The sequence below is a fragment of the Lepidothrix coronata genome, unplaced genomic scaffold, assembly GCF_001604755.1.
Source record: "Lepidothrix coronata isolate B3197 unplaced genomic scaffold, Lepidothrix_coronata-1.0 Scaffold13, whole genome shotgun sequence".
NCBI lineage: Eukaryota > Metazoa > Chordata > Aves > Passeriformes > Pipridae > Lepidothrix > Lepidothrix coronata.
Window position 1 is genome coordinate 3,303,367 of NW_016690193.1, and position 23,609 is coordinate 3,326,975.

Genomic DNA, 23,609 nt, shown 5'->3' on the forward strand with positions numbered 1-23,609 from the left:
AGTTTGTTGAAAACTCACACCACTGTAACTAAAAATGGTACTTTTTGCTCATGATGTGAAAAGTGATAGTAAAAGCCTTATTGGGAATGTCAATTACATGAAAATAATGGGAATGGTGTGATTTGGGGAGTTTTCACGGGTTTAGTTTTTCTGTTTGGTTGACTGGTTTTTGAAGGGTCACAGTTTTTGACGGCAACCATGTTACTGCTTTTTGTCAGCTGTATGACTTCTGAATTGTAAAGGTATTTTTTGTGAATAATGCATATACATTTTATTCATTAAATATATCAAAGTCTTCTAATTAAAGAGTTCACACTTGAACCTCGAGCCAATTTGTACAGCAATGTCCTCCTCCAGATACACATTAGTGCTGTGACTCAGGAGAATGAACTGCAATCAACCTACTTTGAACTAGTGTTGCAAGTACCACATTTGCAAAAGGTGACTGAAGTCCCAGGGCCACACCTGCTGCTCTCCTGTGACAATGTCTGCCCTGCAGGCATATCCTAAAGAACAATTCTGACGAAGTAGCTCTGAGGCCTGAGGTAAATGTGATCTTTAAAAAGTACAGCTTAGCAGTCTCCAGGAGGGATTTAAGAACTTCAAACCCTGGGTACTAAATGGGACTTCTCTCCCTACTAGATATAAATTAGACAGCCTTCCTCTAGTTGCATTTCCTGTTAATGGTTTGATCAGCTAAAGTGGGTTGGGATGGGGAAGTTAATTCTAGGTCCATTTCAGTGGGTAGTTAAAGCTAGGAACTGAAAAACAGAAAGTATTAAAAAAACAAAACAAAACCCACCAGCATACCACACCCCTTAGGATTAAGTAGTGGAGCAGGCCCTGGACCCCAGCTGAAGCCTGCTCAGTTTTGGTAAGCCAACTGCATGTTCCATTCCTTCCCCAAAGCAGTTCAGTTCCAGGTGATGGCAGAAAACCATGTGCCAGGGAAACAGCAGCCCTTGGCACTGGGCCTTTGTAACACAGGGTCACGTTCTCGCCTGCAGAGAAAAAAACTACACTGGAACAAGTGGTCCTTTTACTGAGCTACTGCATCAGAGGAAGGCACCACTTTCTCAGGCAGATGGTGTGATTCTTGGGGCTGTCCTGTGCAGGGCCAGGAGCTGAATTCTCACGATCCTTGTGGGTCTGTGATTCTACTTGTTCCTCCCTAAGTTGTGCAGGGCTGGCAGAAGCACATCTGCTGATGCCAAACTGGATTGCGACCCTCAGAAGGGCTCAGGCACATCCCTCAGGCACTCCTGAGAACTGAGAGCTGTGAGCAGACAAAGCAGATGTTTCGGTACATAGCTGGGAGGAGGAGAGCAAACAATCTGACACACTGGGATGCAGGCACTTCTATCTGTGGCACTAGCCTCAGGCACACACTTAAGCAGCTAGTGATTTCATCCCTTCCCCATCCCTCAGAAACCAGGAAGAATGATAGGAGGGAAATTTTTTTCCATTCTGTTAGGCATCGAGGCAGATGTGGTCTTCTAGGCGTTTTAATCATTGTTATGAGTGTGCTCACACTAATTCACAGTGAGTTACTAGTGTGCACCACCACACTGAGTATTTGAGATCTGTGAATTTCCCTTCTCACAAACAGGCAGCCAGAAAAGCTGAGTTTGCACCCGCTTTATTAGAAAACTAACCCATACAGCTTCAGCTTTCTGCATACTCACAGACACTCCCAGGAGCCTGCTTCCCAGGGCTGTGTGGAAATCACATTTCCAAATGCCACATCAAAGTGAAAGAGATGCAAATGGCTGTATCATCTGCTTTTCTTTGGCCCATCTGCCTTTGGCTGATGCATCCAGGGAAGGCTGGGACTTCGAGCTGCTTGAAGTAAAACCAACAAGCCCAATGCACGAGGAGACACCAAAGTCCATTTGCAGACAGAACGAAGCACATGTTTCTGTAGTCACTTGTGTGGTTTTTCTCTTGTGGCTACTTCTAGCTTCTTCTCTAATAACTGCTTCACCAGAACAGGATTCGACCGTCCTTGTGTTTCTCTTTGTACCAAGCCAATTAACTTATTTAAAACTTTTAAATTTCCTGCCTTTATCGCCATAACCTTAAAGAAAAAAAAGCAACAATGTTACAGGAATACTGAACATCTTCACTCATTCCCAGACAGGGTATGAATATTTTTGTCTTTTGGACCGTTGTGAGAGAACATTACATTTTGGGCTAAGGTGTTATTTATAAAAACTGCCTTCAGCTTTGCAATAAGCTCCTGCTCTGCTCCCATGAGAGAACAGCAAGTCCCCAGAGAAGCAGGGCCTTACAATTAATAAAAATAGCTCCTCTTATAGAAAGAGTCAGAAAACACTTTTGGATTTTAACAGTGTCTGCAACTTGAACAGCAACTTTCTGGAAAAGAGCCAGAGAAGAAAGGTGGACTTTTCTTGCTAATAGGATCTACCTTCTTACTGAATATTCTAACAAGTAATTTGCATCAAATCATAGCCTATTTGATAATATTTGTGAGGTCCTTAAAGAACAGATGTAGGTGTTTTTGTAACAATGTGTTGCTTCCTTTAAGCACAGAATTCTTTGCAACATGACAATTAATTAACTGGTCAGAAATACAACTGCCTATCAGACAGCAAGTGACTGATGCACAATCACTTGCAAAATTGCAAGGGCCATATTTAAAAGCTAAAAGGATCAGAAATGTCACCTCTGGGCATTCCTAAAGGAGAGGCTACTGCTGAAAGACAAGCATCTGGCCTTCATACTGCTTGTGTGGCAGGGAAGGCAATCTCTACATTGTTGGAGTTACTGAGTAGAACACAATAGCTGCCAACTAAACAGGATGTCATATTTGCAGATATTAAGGGAAGGGTTGTGAACATAGGAACCACCAACTGTGCCAATACCAAACTCAAATGCAAATATTGCTACTCATTACAGTATCTGAATTATTGTCAGTCTAAAATCTTCTTTGTAATGTCACACTATGGAAAGGACTCATTACTCTGGATCTGCAAGTAATTACCTATGTGGGGCAGAGCGCAGTGCAATCCAAATACTGCACTGTCATAAAGTGCCCAGTGTTGGCTTGAGCAGCTGTTTTTAAATTAGTTCATTCTGAAAAAAGTTACTCTCAAAATGCATTGAAACAGGAGTGTGGTTATGGATCTGCTGCTCCTGCACTTCCCAGTTGGTCCTAACGTCCCTTCTGTCCACGCCTGTGCTTTCCTACCAGCCTGAAAATACAGCAGCACTTTTATCAGGCTCTGCAAATGAGTCAGTCTGATGGAGGTCACGCCGACCTACTGCAAGCTCATTTTCTTTATCAAAAGCTCTTGCAGAGCTGTTAGCATCCCCCAATGAGATCTGGAGTGGGTGGTATTGTTCTCAAAAGATGTTAATGTTTTTTTCCAAATGGCAAATGTAGCTAGACATTGTTTATATTAGAAGTAAGCTATTCACTTCTGCTTTTACATTTTTGCTCCAGAGAACATATAAGCACTTGTTTTCATTTTGCTTTTTATAAAGCAGATTATATAGACTCTGTCAAGATCCATTCCAACTCCTCCCCTTCATGAGCAACAAGGGCTTTTTTCCCTTTTTTCCAGCTCAGACCTTGTTAGACCGATGAGCCACACTGGCTGCTGTGTCTTTCCAAGGAGATGGGGAAGAGCCAACCTCCCCCTCCCCCCATCTTTCCTACTGCAGCATTTACGTTGCTTCCATAGCCCAGCAGAACAGCAGAGTGGGCAGCAGCTCTGGAGCCACCGCTGCTGCTGCCACGGGGTCTGGCTCCTCCCCACCCCACAGCCACTGTCAGGCAGGACAGCGAGCTAGACTTGTCTCTTTGGCAGTGCATGGGGACAGGGACATGGCGAAGAGTCAGATGCAAGTAAAATTTTTGCATTGCCAGTTTCTGATGCATTCTCTAATTCCGTAACTAATATATGCCTTGCTGGCAGGTAACTTCAGTCTCCAGCTTCAGAACAGTTTAGCAGTGTTGCCCCAATATCACAACAGATGACACAAAAATCAAGAGTTTTTTGTCAGGTGGCAGGGTCAGGTTAATGGCAGTACAGCCGGAGAGGGACAGGGCCCTGTAGTTTTGCTTTCCTACATTAAAGTTTTAAGGTCTTTCAGAATGACTTAGCACATTAGCCAGACTGATAATTTCTTCTGCTGATCATTTTGTGCAAGCTTCAATTTCAAAAAATCCACTTAGTAAAATAAGAAAGGAGAAGAAAAGCCTGATAATATCTTGGCAGCAGCTTTACTGCTCTGGCTCTAGAGCTCAAATGCCATCAAAAGGGAAAAAAGAGAGAGGCCATTTTAACGCCCTTTCAGTGCCACAGACTGCCACAGTGCAGAAGGTTCCTAGCACCATCATAATCACCTCATTTTCTTGTCTATCAATCACTGCCTGGCAGATCTGTTCGAGCTCTTTTTGATCCTGTAACAGTTGAAGTTTCTGTTCTTTAACAATTTCAAGAGGAGTCTTCCCTTCTCCCTTCCACAATTCTGCAAGCACCTGAAAATCACAATAAAGCAGCAAAGGTCAGTGCCTTGACTTACCAATGTTGTTTACATGCAGTATTTCAGTTACTGATCCAAGAAGCTAGATTTTAGTTAAAGCAAGAGCAGATTGTCTAAACGAGAATAAACCCAAGATTTAATCCTGTGCTTCTCTGAAAGAGCCCTTGTACTCTCCCCCTCCTTTTCTGCATCCTGTAATAAGACAAAGAATCATCACTTACTGCACGAGTACAGGTTAATGGTTCACCCCTGGTGCTCTGCAGCCTCCCACGGTCCTGGGACCTGCCTGCTGCTGCCAGTGCCAGTACATCTCTAAAGATGTTTGCTGAGCACAGCCCCGTGTGCCTCGCTGCACGGAGAGGGGCCACCCCAGCAGAGACAGGCATGGACTGCAAGGCTGCTCCTCCAGCAGCACTCGTGCTCATCTCACATTATTCACATGAACTGCCTGAGAGCAGTCAGGAAATGCACCTCCATGAGCAATGGCTCTACCCGAGAATGACGATTAGCTGACTATTGTACCAAGTCCAATCGCAGGTAACTCATCCCATTACCAGGCCTCACCAGCAAGCTGTAATGAGGATACATATGACAAAGCAGAAGAAAAATGGTGCCAAGCAGAATGAATGCAGCAGTTCCAGCCCACCTATGCATCATCTCCAAGTACCGGACTGCTGGGCAAACCCAGGTCTGTGGAATAATCACTTGTTAATGCTAGTGTGTTTTCCTACACTGCAGCAGGGCTATTGCCCTGGAATACACTTGAGAGGAGAGAACATTTATAAAAAAACAATTTCCTTGGGTAGTCATTTTCTGTATTCCCTTTGCTCTTATTTCAGGGCTGTGGGAGGAGAGTAAGAAAATCTCCTTTATTAAAACAGCTCCTTGAGCTCCATCCTGAGCTGAAGTGCCATTGCTGTGTCCCAATATGGAAATGGATGCCATGTCAAAATTTCAGCATTAAATATTCACTGTAGGATGAAGAAGAGTCTGGGAGGAGCATTCAAATTGAATGTTAAATAATTCGCAGGGCAGCAAGAGAACTTGGGAAAAAAGAAGCATGTGGGTTGGTATCTTAACTACCCCAGCAATTTTCTTCAGCTTGACAAATTTTCTGGTACAAAAGACTTTCAGTTAAAGAATTCTGTAGCCACAACATGTATTTAAGAACCATGCATTGATACAATTCCTGCAAGAGGTGATTTGTTTGCCAGCAGTACCCCAAAGCTTTTTATGGGATCTTATCACTCTTCTGGAGACCTTGTGACAGGGTAATGATATGCTGCTGCATTGTGGAAGCTCCATCTTAATTTTTCCCTGTTAAGAGGGTTAAAGGCAGATCACGATACTGAAGTTACTGATAAGCAGCCAGAGTTACAACTGCTGTAAGTAAAGCTTTCGGATGTTTATACTGAATAAATCAGTGCTGTATATGATGTCTTCTACAAGATCTTCCTTGTAGTGCAGTACTTGGAAGTCATCATGCCAGTGCTACCTGCAATACTCCTAGAAAGAAATACACTACATCCAACAGAGATTCAGCCTGTCCGAGCCTCTTGCTTTTATTTTTTTTGTGGCTCTCCATTGCTACCCCAGGCAGCCCTTCTGCTTCTTCCTCGAGGGACTAGGCAGGAAGTCTTCTGTCCTCTAGGCCTCCCAATGCACCCATACTGTACATCATCCTCAGAGTGAGCCCTGTCCTCATTGCACAGCACAGCCCATAGCAAACACCCCGGAGAGTGTAAGTGCTGCACAAATCAGGAGTGGACAGTGAATAAACCCTTTCAGTCTCCTGGAAAAAGGCAGATGGGATTTTTAGGATGCCATGGGCTGCAGGAGGGGGAAATCTGCAACAAACAAAATCTACACAGCCGACCATGGCAGAGTTATCCAGGAGCAACTCATACATCAGGCTGACTTAGAGCAGGGGCAGGACAGCTCGACAGTCAGAGATCCAGCTCTGATTCCCTGTTATGCCTATGCCAGTATTTCCTGGCACTGAGAAAAGCTTGGCCATTAAAGACCTTGAAGGCACCAGATTTTCCCTGTGTGACAGCTGCATCATGTGTACTACTCCATTTGGTAAAAAGCATCTCCACTTAGCTAGTAGAGCAACAATGTTATCAAGGCCCTTGCTTGTTTACAGGTACGTAGGAAAGCAGAAAGATATGTGGCCAAGACCTGTCAAAGATGCACTTTTTAAAAATGTGTCTCTCCACTTGGCAAGGAGCATGAAGCTAAAGAAAGCAGTTTAAAAAAATGATTTCAACTCATTTACTCAAACTGCCTGCACCAGCACAGGAGGATCAAATTATGAAGTCTCCAGAGCCAAAATGTGAATTTCAGGTCTCATTTCCATTACTGAAAACTCAACAGTTTCTACTATTGATTCTTACCTGAGCATGATTAGATTTTAATAATGTTCTGCAGTTTCTACCCATGCAGGCACAGCAGCATTGGTCAAGATGAATTAATCAGGACTTACATGTCTGGCTGCCATGGGCATCATATCAAACATTTTGCAACTGGTGAACGTGCCAGCTGACTGCTGTGCCTAGGAATGCTCCAACTGGAAACCCTATCTGCAGTGATTTGCTGCCAAAGGTGGGAGGAAGCAGCAGGCAGCACCACTCGAGTCAGTCCTGTGGGCATCTCTCATTTCCAGTGACGGAAGCCTTGATGTCTGGCAGTTGTCCCTCAGCCTCTCACAGAAGCGAGGGGCAGGCTGGGTCCAGTCCTCCAGATGGTATAGCCGTAATTGTCAAAGCAGATGGTTCAGTTTAGGTTTGTGTACTGTACTCATTTCTTTGCCATCTACTTTAAAGCAGGAGTGCCCAGTGGGTCTTTTGAAGTTATTCCTATGTGGGTGACCTATGCAACTGCAGAAGCCAGCAAAACCTGGGCTCTGCTCTGTTCCATGGCCTACTGGGGCATTGATCCCCAGTGAACTCATGACAAGGGTGCCCACACGGAGTTGCTGCAGCATGGCTCTGGGCAGCAGAGGAAAGTTTCTGCTTCCCTGGCCCAGGAACCAGCCTCTTCCCCCAATGCCATAACTCAAAGGCAGGTCTGTCATGCCAGAGATGCACTTGCTGCCATCCAGGCAAATAAGGAGTGAGGCCCCATCTCAGAGACACTTCCCATTGGACTGGTTTCAGCCCTGGGTGAGCAGTACTAACACCTCCCACTGTGGGCTTCAAAATGGTGCCTCTGTGGTGGGCCACAGCTGCCCCGATCCAGGACATGCTCCCCCCACATACCTGCACACCCACAGACCTGGAAGCTGCTCTTGCCTTTCCACAGGCACACCAGCCTGGAACTGCTTCAGAGACCTCTGGAGTAGGACACTGTATCTGATGGCAAGTTGGGCGTGAGCTGTGTAATTACCAACATGGTAATTATGTGAGCACACAGTGCCCTTTGCTTGGCACGTGCATCCCACCATACAGTGCTCTGTGTCTACAGTCAGTGCTCACAGCTTTTATCTGCCTGTGTTTAACTGCCTTACACAGCAGAGACCGAACACAAAACCTTTTAAAAAATTTAAGCCTTTAACAGCTTCCCGCAGCGAGCACGTATGTGTACACATGTCTGTGCACTCACCCCATCCAACCCTTCCATCTTCTCCTGTTGGATCTGTGTCTGCCACTGCACATCATGCTCCCCCTCCCCAAGTACTGCAATTCATCTGCTGGTGTGTATATATAGCCTTTTCTGCCCTCGGGCCAACCAGCATCTCTGCCTACTGCTGAGAATTGTTATAAACATTTGTTACTCTTCTGACATCCAGGCAACCAAAATACTTTTCTAAATGTGGCAAGGTTTCTGCAGTCTGATAGCATCATCACTGGGTGATGGCAAACAGTGCTGTGATTTCTCTGTGTCCAATTTCAGAGCACCGAGGACAACACACACATTACAAGGAGTTGGTAATTAAACAAGAAATGCATCTCTGAAATTCTTGACATTTCATAACCTGTCAGAAATGCTGGCACACAAATATATCACAAGGCAGAAAACTTCCACAGAAGAGCATTAGTACCCTATCCCTACCTCCACAAGGAAAAGACTTAGGACTGGAGTTCTGAAGCTTCCCTTTCAAATGCAGACACCAAACTGATGGGTGTGCCACAACCCCTCAGGCACAGAACTGCTCTGCATTCCAATGCTTTTCCTATTAATACTTTATCTCCTTTTTCAAGCTTTTACTTTTCCAATACAAAATTTCTAAACACACATGCCTGAAGCCAGGCACTTATATCCCTATTTATGACACCTGTCTTATGCAGCTGGCTATCCACAGAAACAGACCAACAAAGAGACCAACTTAATTAAGAACTACAAGCATCTCCAAAAAAAGAAAACAAACCAGAAATTTTAAAAGTCTCCAAGTAGGGTAAAGAGCCATGTTTGCAACAGTTACACTTGGTTTATAACAATGCAAAAAACCCTGAACTGACTTCAATACTATTCCGACGTTGTACTTGGATTTAATGGATACGTGTTAGATAAATGGAAACCTGCTCCATATATTTCAGGGCGTTAAAAGTTTGAAAGCAGTTAAGGTAAGTTAAATGTCTTAATTAATAGTTTCACTGATAAACACACAAACAGGTCCCTATTGCACTTATCTAGAGTATAATAATTAGTCTGAAAAGACAATGTATTCCACATAAATGAGCTGGCAATAATTTAAGTTGAATGATTAATTATTCCTCATCATAAAAACCCCCAAAGTTTTACTATAGACACAGCAGTCACTGTGTCCATCAAAACCAGTTCACAATTTTAGACATAAATCATCAAGAGCTGATTTTTCAGACTGTCCTAAGCAACACGATATTTTAAAAAAAACGAGCTGTACCATCTTTACTTGTGTGAGAGGTTCGTAACAGCACTTGCTCAAAGAGGCAAGGATAAAAGAAAGGCCAGACCTCTCCCACTTCTGACCCAGGGGTACACCAAAGAAGAACTCTTTTTGTGACTACACTCAGGTGAATTATATCCTTTTCCACCTGCTAATGCTTGGGAACCTTACTGTCCCTTAGTACGTAGTAAGTGGTACTCTCAGCTTAGCTGCAAGCCATGGATTAGCTCCCACTGACCTTTCACTCAGGTCTGACTCGAACTGTGAAACTGAGATCTAGTGTCTGCTCTGTTCAGAAGGAGGATTTATTTAATTGACTTCAGTTCACACTGTTTAAGTCTACTATTTGGCTTCTATCCCCTTCTAACACTGAATATGCAACGTATCTGTAAGATTATAAACACATACAAGGCATTTGCATCTATTATATTATAGATACAAAATTTATCTTTCATCACCACTAAACAATTTCCTTCTGAAGCAACCACTGTACTGGTACACATTAATTATAGAATTGCTGCACTACTGGAGTAAGCAGCCACAGATTCAGAGTACAGTAAAATCAAAAAGGTACTTACTTGCTTTGCTGCTGTAGAAGAAATTTCTTTTTTTTCTAGAAGGTTCAAAAGGTCGGCCAGGAGAAAAGAACTGACTGGGCTAGGGAGAAAGGGAGAAGTTACCTCAGAGAATAAGGTGATGTCATATATCTATGCTACTGTTGCTTGCCTAAAAATCATACAGGTTGGTATTTTTCCTCATGTTACTCTATGTTCAAGTTTGGTATTTGAGATAGCCTACTATGCCTTACCATCATCATATTCTAAAGACTGAAGACTGATTACAACTCTTAACTACATGGTCCTCTTCTCTGCAACATACTTGTTTGACTCCATCCAGGATGACAGTGCCAAGGCCTGCGCAGCATTGCCTGGTGTAACAAACTTCACAGGTAACAACTAAAGCAGCAGTGGGCAAAGGAGTGACATGGTATTATTCATGGAACTTGAGAAAAGGATCACTCTTGTTTCACCAGTGTATGAATCACAAAGACTGACCTTTCCTTTACTGTAAGGGAATGTTGTTTCAAGTAACTGAGAAGGTTATTCAGAACCCAGCCGATCACTCTCTTTGGCTTCATTCGGGTCTGTTTCACCACATTTTCATAGAATTCTGCTAATCCATCTTCATTCTGTTTAAGAAAAGTTAAATGCATGAGAGATACCAGAGTGCAAACATGATTACAGAATCAGAGAATCACAGAATCGTTAGGGTTGGAAGGGACCTTTGGAGATCATCCAGTCCAACCCCTCTGCCAGGGCAAGGTCACCTAGAGCAGGTGACACAGGTTACAGGTTACAACTACTTATACAATTACACTCGGCGTATAAATGCTCAATCCTAAAGTAAACTTCAGTTGTGAATTCACTGCAAAGGCACAAAACTTTGCAGTAATTTTATTAACATAACAGCAAACGAACTATCTTATGCCTAGAACAGATACATAGAGCTTATCTGTCAGCCTGTCTGCTTTAGTGGAACTTCCAACAAATGAGTGATCACTTTTCTCTTAACACCTCCCTAAAATCAGCACTTGGGGAGAACCTTTCTCATCTTCTCCCGTGTTTTAAGTATGTATAATGCTAGAAAATACAATGCTGCCTTCTCACATGCTGTCATGCTACCTTTTACCACAAACAGATTTTTCCTGAAACTGTCTACAGATACTTCACTCTTGATGTTGCAATCACTTCTATTTGTTTTGGATGGAAGGAGTAAGTGTAGCTTACCCTTCAATGATATGGAAAGGTCATACTGTAAAAAGCAGGGTTTTATTCTACCATTTTTTTTTTCAGAGAAGCTATGTAAGCTTTTCCACAGCACCCTTAAATGCTCAGAAGATATGACAGTAGGGGATTCAATTTATAGCCTAAGTGAAATCCGAGATTGTTTTTAGAAGAGCAGATACTGCACAGTCTGTTGAATGCTGTGGTGTTTGTCATCAAGCTATTGATGGATCTTTAACTGCAGCACAGAACTCATTAGGTTTACTGAAGGCTGAAGAAGTATGAAGTGGCAGCTCCTACCTTTTCAAGGAGAAATCCAAATCCAGCATACCACTGGCCTTCTACAGTGTGTGGCATAAACACACAGGAGGACAAGCCAGCTCTCAAGAAGTTGAGAGGTAACAGTTTAGAGACAGCCAAGGAGCTATTCTAAGTACAGTCATCACAGCAAAAACATTTCCCAAGCACATACTGACTGCAGCCAGATCTTGGAACGGTTATGAGCAAAAAGAGTGCAGGGTACACACTAAACCAAAGCCTGAGTTCTCCATCCACACACATCCCATCAGTCTCATATGCCCTTGTTTTTAAAGGCCATTTATTCCCATAGCAATACAGAATTTTAGACTTTCCCTCTCCAAACTTTCACAACACAAACTTCCAACAGCTCTGGATACCACATTTTTCGTTGGTAATGATGTATGGCTTTTGAGAAGACTGCAAACTACTGCTCTCTGTTCTCTGAAACAGAACAAAATGTACTTAGATTAATGTCTGATATGCTGTAAAACTGGTGTGACAAAAATCAGACCCACCCCCTTTACCTTGAGACCATGAGGAAAGAAACTAAGTTCTCAGCTTAGGAAACCACTGAGGTCTTTTGTGAACCAAGGTAAACCTATATCTATATAAGACATACAGATGTAATTCTCTTCTCCAGTGCTCTTACTAATTTAACTAGCAGTTACTTTGTAATCAAATTATGCAAAACTAAGGCTAAACAGACTAGAGGAACAAATTTGGCTTTAAAAAAAAAAAGTAAAGGAATTATCAAAGTACAGTAAACTTGATTAAAAACTGTGAGTGTGTTAAGTGGAATTACTAGAATGATGCATTGCCAAGTACTGTACTCTTTCTAATTCACCTCAGGATTGAATAGCACTAACAAACACTGATTATTTAAACAGTGGGTTCCCTTACACAGAAACACCTGTCCAATTTAGATAGGAAAAAGTTAGCCAGTATAAATGCTGGTTTCTTTACACATGCTGCAGAAGGCTTTACAAACACTCCAGGCAGAGCAACTCTAGCTCCAACATTATGCACAGGCAAACAATGTCTGCGGCTGCCACATGTCTGAATGCAGCTACAGAGCTCAGATGCAGCATGTCCAACACTTCCATCATGTACAGGCTAGAGAGCGGATCCCTACAAGTGGGCACATTCAGATTTCTGGATACCTAAAGCCTGGCTGGAGTTACAGCTCTGACCCTGCTGCCAGACCTTTGAAAACTGAGGACAAACATACCCAGTCTCCGCATTTTAATCAGATGTTTTCCAGGCAGCAAGCACAGAAAAGCCCAGAAAAACTCAAGAGAGGCAGACTTACATATGCTACCAGGTCTAGGAACCCCATACTCACTACTTGCACACACAAAACCAGACACATTTCCCAAAATTCCCTTGCATTTTGTTTTAGGTTTTTTAAAGTGACTTGTCATTTTCTATAGCCAAGGAGTAGGAAAACCCAGCAGTGTTAGACTGAAATGAATAAGGCAGAATGTCAAAACATCAGAATGACTGACAGAAATGAAACATTTTCCTTATTTTCTTGTCATATTAGAAAAAATGTAGGCATAACTTGATTAGCTTCCATTTCTAGATACTGTACTATGTGAACTTAACTTTAATTTTATATTTTGGTCAACTTTCTTCATGCCAAATTCACTCCAACTACCAACACATACACACCCCTGTCCCTTGCAGTAGATCTGCTCTGAAAACCACTGCAGCACACTCTAACATGCTGGATTACAGGAGCGCTAACTGCCTGATCTCTCTTAATTCTGAATACTCTATTTTAATCTTCATAGAAAGAAAACCAGAAATCTGGAAAAGCAGCACCATGTATGTGATCCAGGCCCCCTCAGTGCTCCTGTTACACACCAAATATGCTGTAACTTATTCATTACAGTCTCACTGGCATGAAATCTGACATACCAGTATTTCAACCAGATGCAAATTTCTTTTTAAACATGGTTTAAAATGATCATTTCATAGCACTGAGATGTCAAAACCCCTAGTGGGTGGAGTGATTTCAGACACCTTTTAAACAGTCTGAAATAATACTTTATTTTACCAAATACCATGGGTACAATCTTTGGGGACACTGGGACTGTAATGCAAACTTATGCTTTTAAAGATCAGTAGTGTTTCCCAAAGAACTGAAAAAGAAAACTACCTCAATGTTCACAAATAAAATGTCATTTGTTGCTTTGTTATTCCCATTTTCACCATCACAGTTCCAACAATAAACAACTGTGAGGTAATAACTGCTGCAAAAATGTGCAAGATTGTCAGGGGTAAAAAAAGGCAAACCAGAACATGTAGCAGATAAGCAGAGCAGTTAAAGAAAGTTCAAACTTTTTCCTAAAGCTTCTTATAAAATGATTTAAATTCTAAAAATAAGCATAAGTTCACCTGCATGCCAACATGTATGAGAATGGCATGTCACAAAACAAAATGGTCAAAACCAACTGCTACAGCAGCCCACTTCTGACTGTTTGAAGGAGTCCCAATGTAATTGTTCCACCAAAGCAACTAGCCCAAGCAGAACAGTCAATTCTGTGTGAGCAGAGGAGTGGTAAATGCACAGGAAGACTTGGAATTCACATGAGAAAGAAAGTGATCATACTGGTTTTTTCTCATGCTGTACTGTGACAACTGATCTATTTTCTGTTTGGACCTCAGCATGCATTTAGAAAACAAAATGTCACATTAATACAGTAATGTCTATGCAAATATATGTTATTTTTTACTCAATAAGAAGCAAGACAAAAATGTTATAATACCATAACTGGCAAAGTTGTCAAAGATCCTTCTTGACTGATGTATTTGCCAGCTTACCAGTTTACACAGCAAAGCAGAACTTGCATGCAGAAATTGAGCACCCAAATACTATGGAGTGTACATGGCTCAAAGAATTGTATCCTTATGAATAAGAATAGCTCTGCATGAAGAAAAATCAGAAACATCATTTATTTTTGCAATTTATACGAAACTCTCAAAAATTTAGCAGCTTACACTTAAGACATTTCAGATATAAAGATATTAATAGGCTACTCCTTCCACCGTGTAATTAGGCAAAGGAGGAGTCTCAGTTTGTCAACACCACAGTATGTACAGGAAGCTACTGTGTCCGAGAAGAAAGCTCAGGAAGCAAGCTCGGAAGCCAACCTGCACGCTGGAGTTTGTTGGAGGGTGTTGTTTTACTGTAACTTTGGCGCATAAGGCTTTCTCTAACAAGTTGGTGCAGAACAGACTTTGCATTTTAGAGCCATCCCTCCACAACAGCCATTTATTTAATGAGCACTCCTGGGCGCTCTAACCTGAACGGATGCTCATTAGATTTGTGCATCTGGCCCTATCAGCAATCTCCTGCAACTTCTGATGCAAGCTGAACGCAGCAACGCACACACCGCTTTCCCATGAATAAGGTTAACTAGTCTCCCAGTGAACAGGCAAGCAACTTTTATGGAGAGGATACGTGCTGACACTCTAATGCACAATAAAAGGAGACCCGCAATGAAGAACGCGTTCACTTCATGCATTCAAATGGATGCATTATCTTATTACAAGCTGAATCCCAAATTTCAGCTTGGAGCTCATTAATTGTCTTACACGTTGCAGAAAGGAAAAAAAAGATAAAAGGGAAAAAGCAAAGGCAATAATGGATTTCAGAGAACAGCTGAAAGAAAGGGCAGGATGAGGCAAATATATAGGGCTAGTTGAGAGAGATGACAGAAGCCACACAGCAGAAGCCATCCACACCAGCAAACTGAAACCCACAAAAAGTGGGTTGATGCCAAGTGAAAGCAGTGGGTGTACTGGGCCCAGTTGGGATGGAGTTTATTTTCTACAGACAGTGCTGCGTTTTGGATTTGTGACTAATGCAGTGCTGACAACACACTGGTGTTTTGGCTACTGCTGAGCAGTACTTTCTTTTTCCATTCCGTTCCCCACAGCGAGTAGACCAAGGATGGGCACAAAGTTAGGCACGGACACAGTCTAGCCTGCTAACCCAAAATGACCAAGGTTATATTCCATGCCATGTAATGCCCTGCTCAACAAGGAAAACTGAGGGAAGGGGATACTGGGGGAGGTAATCAGTGTTATTGGCTGCAGACTGGCTGTCCATCAGTACATTTGTGGGATGTGGCAAGTGATTGCATTTGCATCACTTTTGGGTTTTTCCCTTACCTGTTCCCTCACCGAAGTGTCTTTATCTCAGATAATGAGTCTTCTCACTTTTGCTTTTCCTACTCTCTTCCCTGTCCAACTGGCAGGGAAAATGAGCAAGCAGTTGTGGTGCTTAGCAGCTGGCACAGGTCAACTCACCACAGAGGGGAAGAAGAAGAAGAAATCAGAAAAAAAAGGTGCAGGACCTATCTATCTTGTCTACCCCTATTTCTATTTTAATATGTGAGAAATATGCTGACATGAAAAAATGCATACATGAACAGGAATACTGGCTGCAAAATCACATTTTACAGCTTATACAATGAAATAGAAAGGTAAGAACTACTAACACCTCTCGATACTATCACTGCAGTCTCATGACTCTGATAAGACTTATGACTCACCTGCCCACCAAACAGTGAAACATCTGCAACTCACTAAAATGGCACAGCACCACAAAGGCAGTTTTCTTAACAGCTTCCTTCAGAATAAAGAACCATTTTCTTTCTGTAGAATCAGCTTCTGTACAAGTGTGTTAAATTACAGACACACAAAGAAGGGATATGAGGGAGTTATATGTGCACTGCTCTCCCTCCATTTACAGTCAAAGGAAAGGAACTCCTCCAAAGGACAATTTAAAGTACTTATGGTTCTGCTCTGAATCTCACTCTGAAAAAGTCCTTTTTCTTCTGTCTCCACTAATCATAGAGGTAACCAAAGCAGGACACTCTCCTAGTTTAGCTGGCTATGTGAAGTGTCTAATCTTTGGTGAGTATACTAGCCCCCTCCCCAGAGTTATCACTGGCAAAGAGAGATGTCACAGTTTGTATTTAAGAACCTCAAAATCCTTTAGAATAATTTTGGAGGTTATGAGATTTTGCTGTCACTTCTGTCTTTATAACTGTATTTGCCACATCCTTTTCCTTCTCATCCCCTCTTCTGAACCTACCCTTGGTAAACTGCACTGTGAGGTCAAAGTTGATGCCGTGCAACCATCTGGTGTATTTCCCAAAGAATAAAGAAAGAAAGAATAAATAAAGCTGAACGGCAGATCAATGGGCCTGTGAAGCTGGAAGATTTAGATTTTGGATTTTGGTTTGTATTCGTTACATATGGTCAATGTGCCCAGCCTTGTACCAGGCCCAAAGACGAGGAGAAGGCACTTGCAGCCAAGGGTCTGTAACCAGAAGTTGTACATTTGTTGCAGTCAGTCACGGGTGCGTCGATGTGTAGACAGTCAAGATCAATATTAAATAATAGTTATTTGACTGCACTTTGCGTGAGAAACACTTCTAGGCTCGTGGTGTCTGCTTTAATTTCTCCACCATTCTATGTACATGGCTCCTTGGTACAAAGTACGCATCAGACATACTTCCAAATAAAAACATCCACGAGGGCTGACAGCTGGTTAATACGACATTTGTAAATCTTTTCAAGAACTGTGCAACTTTGAAGTTTCTAAGCTTCTTTCAGCACTTGATCAATAGACCTACCAATAAGGCAAAGCTGTGTTCAGGAAGAATCCCATACTGTTCAACAAGCTTTTCCCTCTTCACACTGGGAAGGTCAGGAAGTCTCTCATGAATCCAATCAATATTTATCACTTGCTGGTGGTTCATATTAGCTGGCAAAGATTTTGCATCGTACAGAATCAATGGAGGAAGGTTTGGCTCTGGCATGAACCTAGTAAAAATGAAGAAAAACTCCCTTATAATTATTTTCACTCAGAAGCTAAACAACAAGGAATAAAATTTACATCACAAGTTTATACTTTCCTGAAAGTTGTATCACTCTTTCAACTAAACAAAATATTAAAAATTCATGACTTGGTATATCACTGGTAAGTAGAAAGGGAATAGACCCTGAACTGCTGCAAAGTGTCTGTTTTCTTTCTTTGAGTATTTGCCATCAATTGTCAAAGAGTTCATAATAGAAAAGGGGTAATTAAAACTCTTCTGCACCCAAAATAATAAAAAACGCCAATAAAACCACTAATAATAGATATAGAAATAAGACACTCCTTTTGGCATCCAGTATTAATTGTGGACCTGGACAAAAATGGGAGTGGACTGGCAGGAAGAACTCAGATTGACAACCAACTGCCAGGAGTGATCTGGGCAGGTTGTAACCTTTTCCAGACAAACTTCAAAACTCCTGATGAAACCTCATGCTGTGCTAAAAGCAAAGTCACTGTGCTCAGCAGAGTGCCATCACAGAACAAAAGGCTCCCTTAAAGAGAAGGCCAATTCAAACTACTCAGATAACTGCATTTGAAGGAGAAACTTCACACTTACATGATCAAATGAGAGGTTCAAAACCATCTGAATAAAGGGCATTGGGCACCCTCTACATTTACTATAATATTTTCTATTTTAAATCTGCCTAAACATAGATTTAAGTTTAATGTATAATGTGCAGCAGTAAGTTACATAAAAACCCCTGAAAAACACAGTTTACAGTTTAATACTGATCATAACATTAGCACTAGTAATAAGTTTTATGGTCTTTATTTGAAATATCTTAGGCTCATCAGTTTTGCCTAGGTTTTAATGAATTTTCTTTTGCATTTATTCAAATTAGTCTTTTTAAATAAGCCTCATACCAGCCCCTACCATAACAAGGAATTCACAAAATCATTACTGCTGCATTTCTACAAAAACACCATTTAAAAAGCAGATTTAAAATCAAAGTTTGTGGGATGTCTTCAAAGCCATTGCTCTGCTGTAGCAAGACTAGTGGTACAATATACGTGGATCTAACAGGAACACAGAGATGCCAAAGCTAAGAGGCTTTGAAAGTTCTCCTGCAGAACTACAACTCCCCATGTGGGAAGTGAACTCTGGGAGTAACAGGAAGACCATCTCTGTGATGCAAAGCTAGGGAACTACTAGGAGGATGAACACCAAGATGACCCTAAGCAGGTGTGCTGCTGCCTTGCAGTGTTGCCTCAGCACTTGTTCCCAGCAGCACTGCTTTCCAACAGGACTCATGCCTTGCCCCCTCGCCTTACGGCTAAATCCCTCTTAGGTGACTGTTTATGGCTTGATGGCTGCCATCTCACACTCGTGGAAGGCAAAGTACTTAGCAAGGTAACATCGTCATTATATCTACAAAGATCTTCAAGGTAGAAATCTGCTTATGAATGCTGACACCTTCCAATAGCAGGACTTTCAAGCAGCGATTTTGATCTATGATCACAGAATGTAAGTATGGAGAGACAGGGCCTGCCATCTGAAAACCATTTATTTCCCTCAGTATTTACTTAAAGCGGGAGCAATGCTGAACTCAGAATATTCTTATGTTTTATGTCAGGCATTCTTAAGAATACTTGTACTGTCCACAAAGTAAACCTTCAATTTACCTACTTTGAGCTCAAGTACTCCAACTTAGTCTTTGGGAAAGGTCTAGGGGTTTTACCAGAGATGAGACACAGTTCTAGATCTGGACTGCTCAGACTAGCACTTACTTTGATAGGTCTCTGCCCCTTCCAGTGGAATGTAAACTTCCAATACATGCTTACTATACTGACTAACTTTACATATCCTTATTACCATGACTACACTTAAGAAATTTAATGAATTCTCAGTTCATGAAATGTTAACTTTATTTAAAAAAATACCGATAATCCTGTTTTCCTTCTTTGTCTCTCATTGGTACCGTGCACCTAAAATAAAAAGAAAACAAGTGTGGTAAGAGGTACCACAGAATTAGTTTTATGGCAAAAACACAAAACAAAAACTCTGCCTCATGAAGATCAGGAGAGCCTCTTAAAACTACTTCAAAGAATGTGTGCAAGTCATTGAAGAGGGCAGTCACTGTCACACAGACACTGCTGTAATGCAGCACACAATCTGCTGTGAAAAAGCCTCAGCTTTAAATTACTACCTGCGAGGAGACTATGCTTGTGAACATTACCTTTAGAAAACAAAAGCTGAGCAATACTGTATTACGTCTCCTGATCATGTCACTAAGTATCTGGGGCACTCTAAAGTGGCTATTCCCATGTTCCTCCAAAATAAAAACTCACCCAAGCTTGGAATCAAAGGCTCTTGTTTCATTCAGAATTGTTCCCCCATTTTCAAGTTCTTCAATTTGCCTCTGTATTTCATAGTCTGACAGTAAAAAAAGAAAAAAGAGTAAGCTTGTTAGACTACACTAATAGCTTTCATGCACTCCACTAATTCATTTTTCACTGCTACACAATAATGAAACAGTTTGTTGTTTTAACCTCAATGAAATCAACAGCAGTAGTTATAGGCAGAATTATCAGTCACTGTCTCTCTCCAGCACTGTTTCTTTCTTTGTGTGTTTTCCTCATCTTCTTTAATTTCCTTTAAATGGAAACCATTTTCTCCCAGGCTTTGCAGCCAAGCCATACGTTCCTAGTGACCTTGCAGTCACTCAGTTCAGTTTTCTTTTGGAGATGTAACAAACATCTTTTCTTGCTCATAGCCAAGCTGCATCTGAACTTCACACACATCATGTACCATCCTCGGTGGAAAACAATTCTCTCCATTGGAGGACACGAAACCACTGTTACCATATATCGGTACTAAACATGCTAGGAAGAGAGTTTACCTCCACAAAACCTGCACACTAACATGGTTGCTATTTCCAGAGTACCCTATACTAAGGTCTGTTCTATCAGGGAGCAGCAAGAGTGGGGCTGCTCCATAAAGAGGGATAAACCAGGAGTCAAGAGTGACCAGAGCCCAGGCAGTGCCCTCACGGTGTGATACAGTCCCAGTCCCAGTCTGAACAGTGTGGGCAGGGGTGTGTCCTACTAACACAGGGCCACTGACAGTCTCAGTCAAGGTGAGGGGGTGAGTCGACTCCAGGGTCCATTCAGGGAGTTCAGTCAAAAGCAGCAGGAGTTAAGTCCTGATACAGGACTGGGAATGGGACTACAAAATAGGTCCAAGGTTCTTTAGAAGACAGGACAGAAAACTGGCACACCTATGATGTGGCAGCTCAGGCACAGCCTAAGCTTAAATGGGACTCCTGTACCCACGGGCAAGGTGCACGGAACAGACTCACAGGTGAAGCCAGTCAGGGCATTTAAAGCAAATTCCTGCATTCAGGAGCTGACGTATTTCATCTCAGACCTCATAAAATATCTACAACGCTCTTGTAATTAAGCAACCACCATTTACCTACTGCTTTTGCCAGAAATCGTATGCTATTGATATTCTTCACTTCAGTCCTCACTCCATAAGGCTCTCCGGGGTGATGCACAGAAACATTGGCATCCACTCTCAGCTGACCCTCTGTAAAAGGAAATTTCATCAACAGGACCGTCTGCCCGGTACACTGGCGTTAAAAACTGCATGTTATGTGCAAAGTATTAATAGCAGACTTCTCTATGTTCAAAAAGGAGCAACAACCATTTCATCATAGCTTTCTGCTTCTGATTCTACTTCAAGGCATTGCCTTGAATAATTCAAAATATTTCTGAGAATAATGCTTGTGCTTTTTTTGAATTTTTTTTAAAATCATGGTTCATAAATCCTCTCAGAAAACTGCATGGTGCAGTGCAGCACAGATCCTCTAAGCCATACAGTGAAAAGAGCTTCTGAATCACAGCTCTTAAATAAAGGGCAGAATTAGACAAGCAAAGTGGTGGATTGTGAGCTTCCATTCCTCTCAAAGCAGCACAAAAATACCTTTTAGAATTACAATTTGATGGATATATACTATCCTGGCATGGTACACAAGAACTTAAGGTTACGTTGAACAGATTTACTAAGGTGTTCTTGGAAATTTACAGCTCAAGGACAAAATGTGAGAAGCAGTGGATTTTTTGGTAATTTTCTCCTTCTCCTTCAAGAAACTGCAATCTTACCCCCCAAAATGCCCCTGGCTGCCAAAAGCTGAAACTGAATAAAAAGTTTTATATAAAAGCATCCTGCAGTTTTAGTCCAAAATGGACTAATGTCCTTAGAGATCTTTAGTGACTCAACCACAACTAACTTGTAATTTTATCTTTCTAAGTATTGCCCCTCTAACAACATCCCTTCTGAGAAGAAAAGGCTTGCCACAGTTATCAACTGCTGTGAATAAACAAACAGTGGAGGTTGTATTACGTTCTGGAATGTTAAGAAACATTATTTTTCCCACATTACACACCTGTAGCCTTTTCCTGTGGTTTTTTTTAATTTATTTTTTTATTTCAAATACAGATAAAAAGAAACAAACACCTACTATGTAGATACAGTAGCATTATTAATGAGAGTGCAAAATAGCTCAGTTAAACCTGTGAAGACAGCTATGTCTTCAGAATCCATTCCAGTCAACGGATTTAAACTGACTAGAGAGGCCTGGGTACAATTTGTAAGAGCAGGCTGGAGATGGCACACTAATTTCCTCTGTCTTCATAGAGTCTTACCAGACATGCAAATGAAGAACAAAGGTGTTGGAATGACCCAACATCTCTCTCAAGAGAAGTGTTGTGCATGTGCTCCCTTTTTGGGGTGAAACAAGTACTTGTTCCAAAAGAGGAGCAGTCTTGTCCTGCCCTTGTTTTATTTTGAGACACAACCTGTTTCTACTTGGATGTATGCAGACAATATATTTGATTGTATATTGGATGTATTGTAGACAATAAAGTTAATCAGGCATAAGCAAAAGGAGAGCCAAGCTGCAAATGTTCTTAAAAAAAAATCTTTTTTTTCCTTTAAGCCCAGCTTATTTTCCTTTCACTTTGCAATGAAATAATCTTTTCATCTGCTTGTTTTTAATGAAGTAAAAACTGATAAAACTGGGCACTTGTCTTCCCTGTACATGCAAGTAGAATGAAGGTAAATTATGAGGATGTAAAGCCTTTATTTGAAAAAAAGTAATTACAATGAGGGAAAACCACAGCAGAAAGACCCTAAAACCTTCAACTTGAAAAAAAAATCCAAATACTTTTAAAGCCATCTATCCTGGAAGAAAAATATTTCCAATACTCCTATAAAGTCAGAAATCTCTCTGTGATAAAAGGTATCATCGAGCAATTTCCAATGGCAATCTCAGGGCCAAATTCAATAGTTATAAATCATGGTATATATTTATGCCCACAAAGGCCCTTGAAGAAGCATGCAAACTGTCTGCTTAATATTGACAACCATGCCTCATTTGATATGAGAGACACTACTGTGAGAAAAGATTCAGAGAAATAGATAATGTCTAGCAATTATTATTTCCGCCTACACTAAATTAAATTTGCATCACTAGCCAACATTTACTGGATCCCATTTATTGGGTGATACATGGGCCACTCTGACTCAGTTCTCTAGGAGACATCCACTTGTATAATGGACTGAATTTGTTGCCAGACAGTGAGGCCAACTGTCACAGGCAAAAATATAGCTTACACTGTGAACACTAATAAGCAGCTGATAATTATGTGTATGTGTGGAGGGGATGAATGCCTAAAACCATACTTTTGGACTCTCGAGCAGAAGCCTGCTGTATGCCAGCTGTAACCATGGGCTGGTTGTAAATTTTGGTAACATTAGGACTGAGGAAAAATGGCATGACCTGAATTTTCCAATTAATAGAAACACATGAGACAGAATCACCAGTTAGGAGGCTGAACACAGGCTATGCTTCTGCAAAAGCAGAATTGGGGCCTTAAGTTTCAGAAAGAGCCAGTGCCAGGAACAGGGGTTCCTACAAGAGGAAGCAGGTCTCAGAAAGATAGGTAATCTTGTCTAAAATTAACCCCAGCACCATGTCTGCGTCATGCTGTCATTTACTCCATCCCATCCACAACAGCAGCCCAAGTTTACTTTCTATGCTGATTTTATGACTAGCTGAGACCTAAAAGACAACTTAGAAGATGATCCATGGTCCCACTATTTTGTCCCTTAACTTCCATACTCTACAATTAATCCCTACTACGGATCTTCTACGCTGCAGTGCTGTGGCAATCAAGATGGAGACAGACAGGGAGAAGCACCACAAGAACCCTGGGGACATTTCTTCCTGCCTAGGTTTATTCTGTA

General features: G+C 41.5%; 1 protein-coding gene across 1 annotated transcript in view; it reads right to left on the bottom strand.

Annotated features, from left to right (window-relative positions):
- Nucleotides 1-1,623: 1,623 nt before the first annotated feature.
- GATB (glutamyl-tRNA amidotransferase subunit B) overlaps nt 1,624-23,609 on the bottom strand; it is a 43,286-nt gene continuing 21,300 nt past the window's right edge. The window contains exons 6-13 of the mRNA XM_017805967.1: nt 20,775-20,888; nt 19,649-19,733; nt 19,241-19,285; nt 17,115-17,304; nt 10,435-10,568; nt 9,958-10,036; nt 4,373-4,507; nt 1,624-2,077 (exon numbers count right to left, since the gene is read on the bottom strand). Coding sequence (XP_017661456.1) covers nt 1,925-2,077; nt 4,373-4,507; nt 9,958-10,036; nt 10,435-10,568; nt 17,115-17,304; nt 19,241-19,285; nt 19,649-19,733; nt 20,775-20,888 — 935 coding nt within the window. The 3' untranslated portion in view covers nt 1,624-1,924. The remainder of the gene's footprint in view (nt 2,078-4,372; nt 4,508-9,957; nt 10,037-10,434; nt 10,569-17,114; nt 17,305-19,240; nt 19,286-19,648; nt 19,734-20,774; nt 20,889-23,609) is intronic.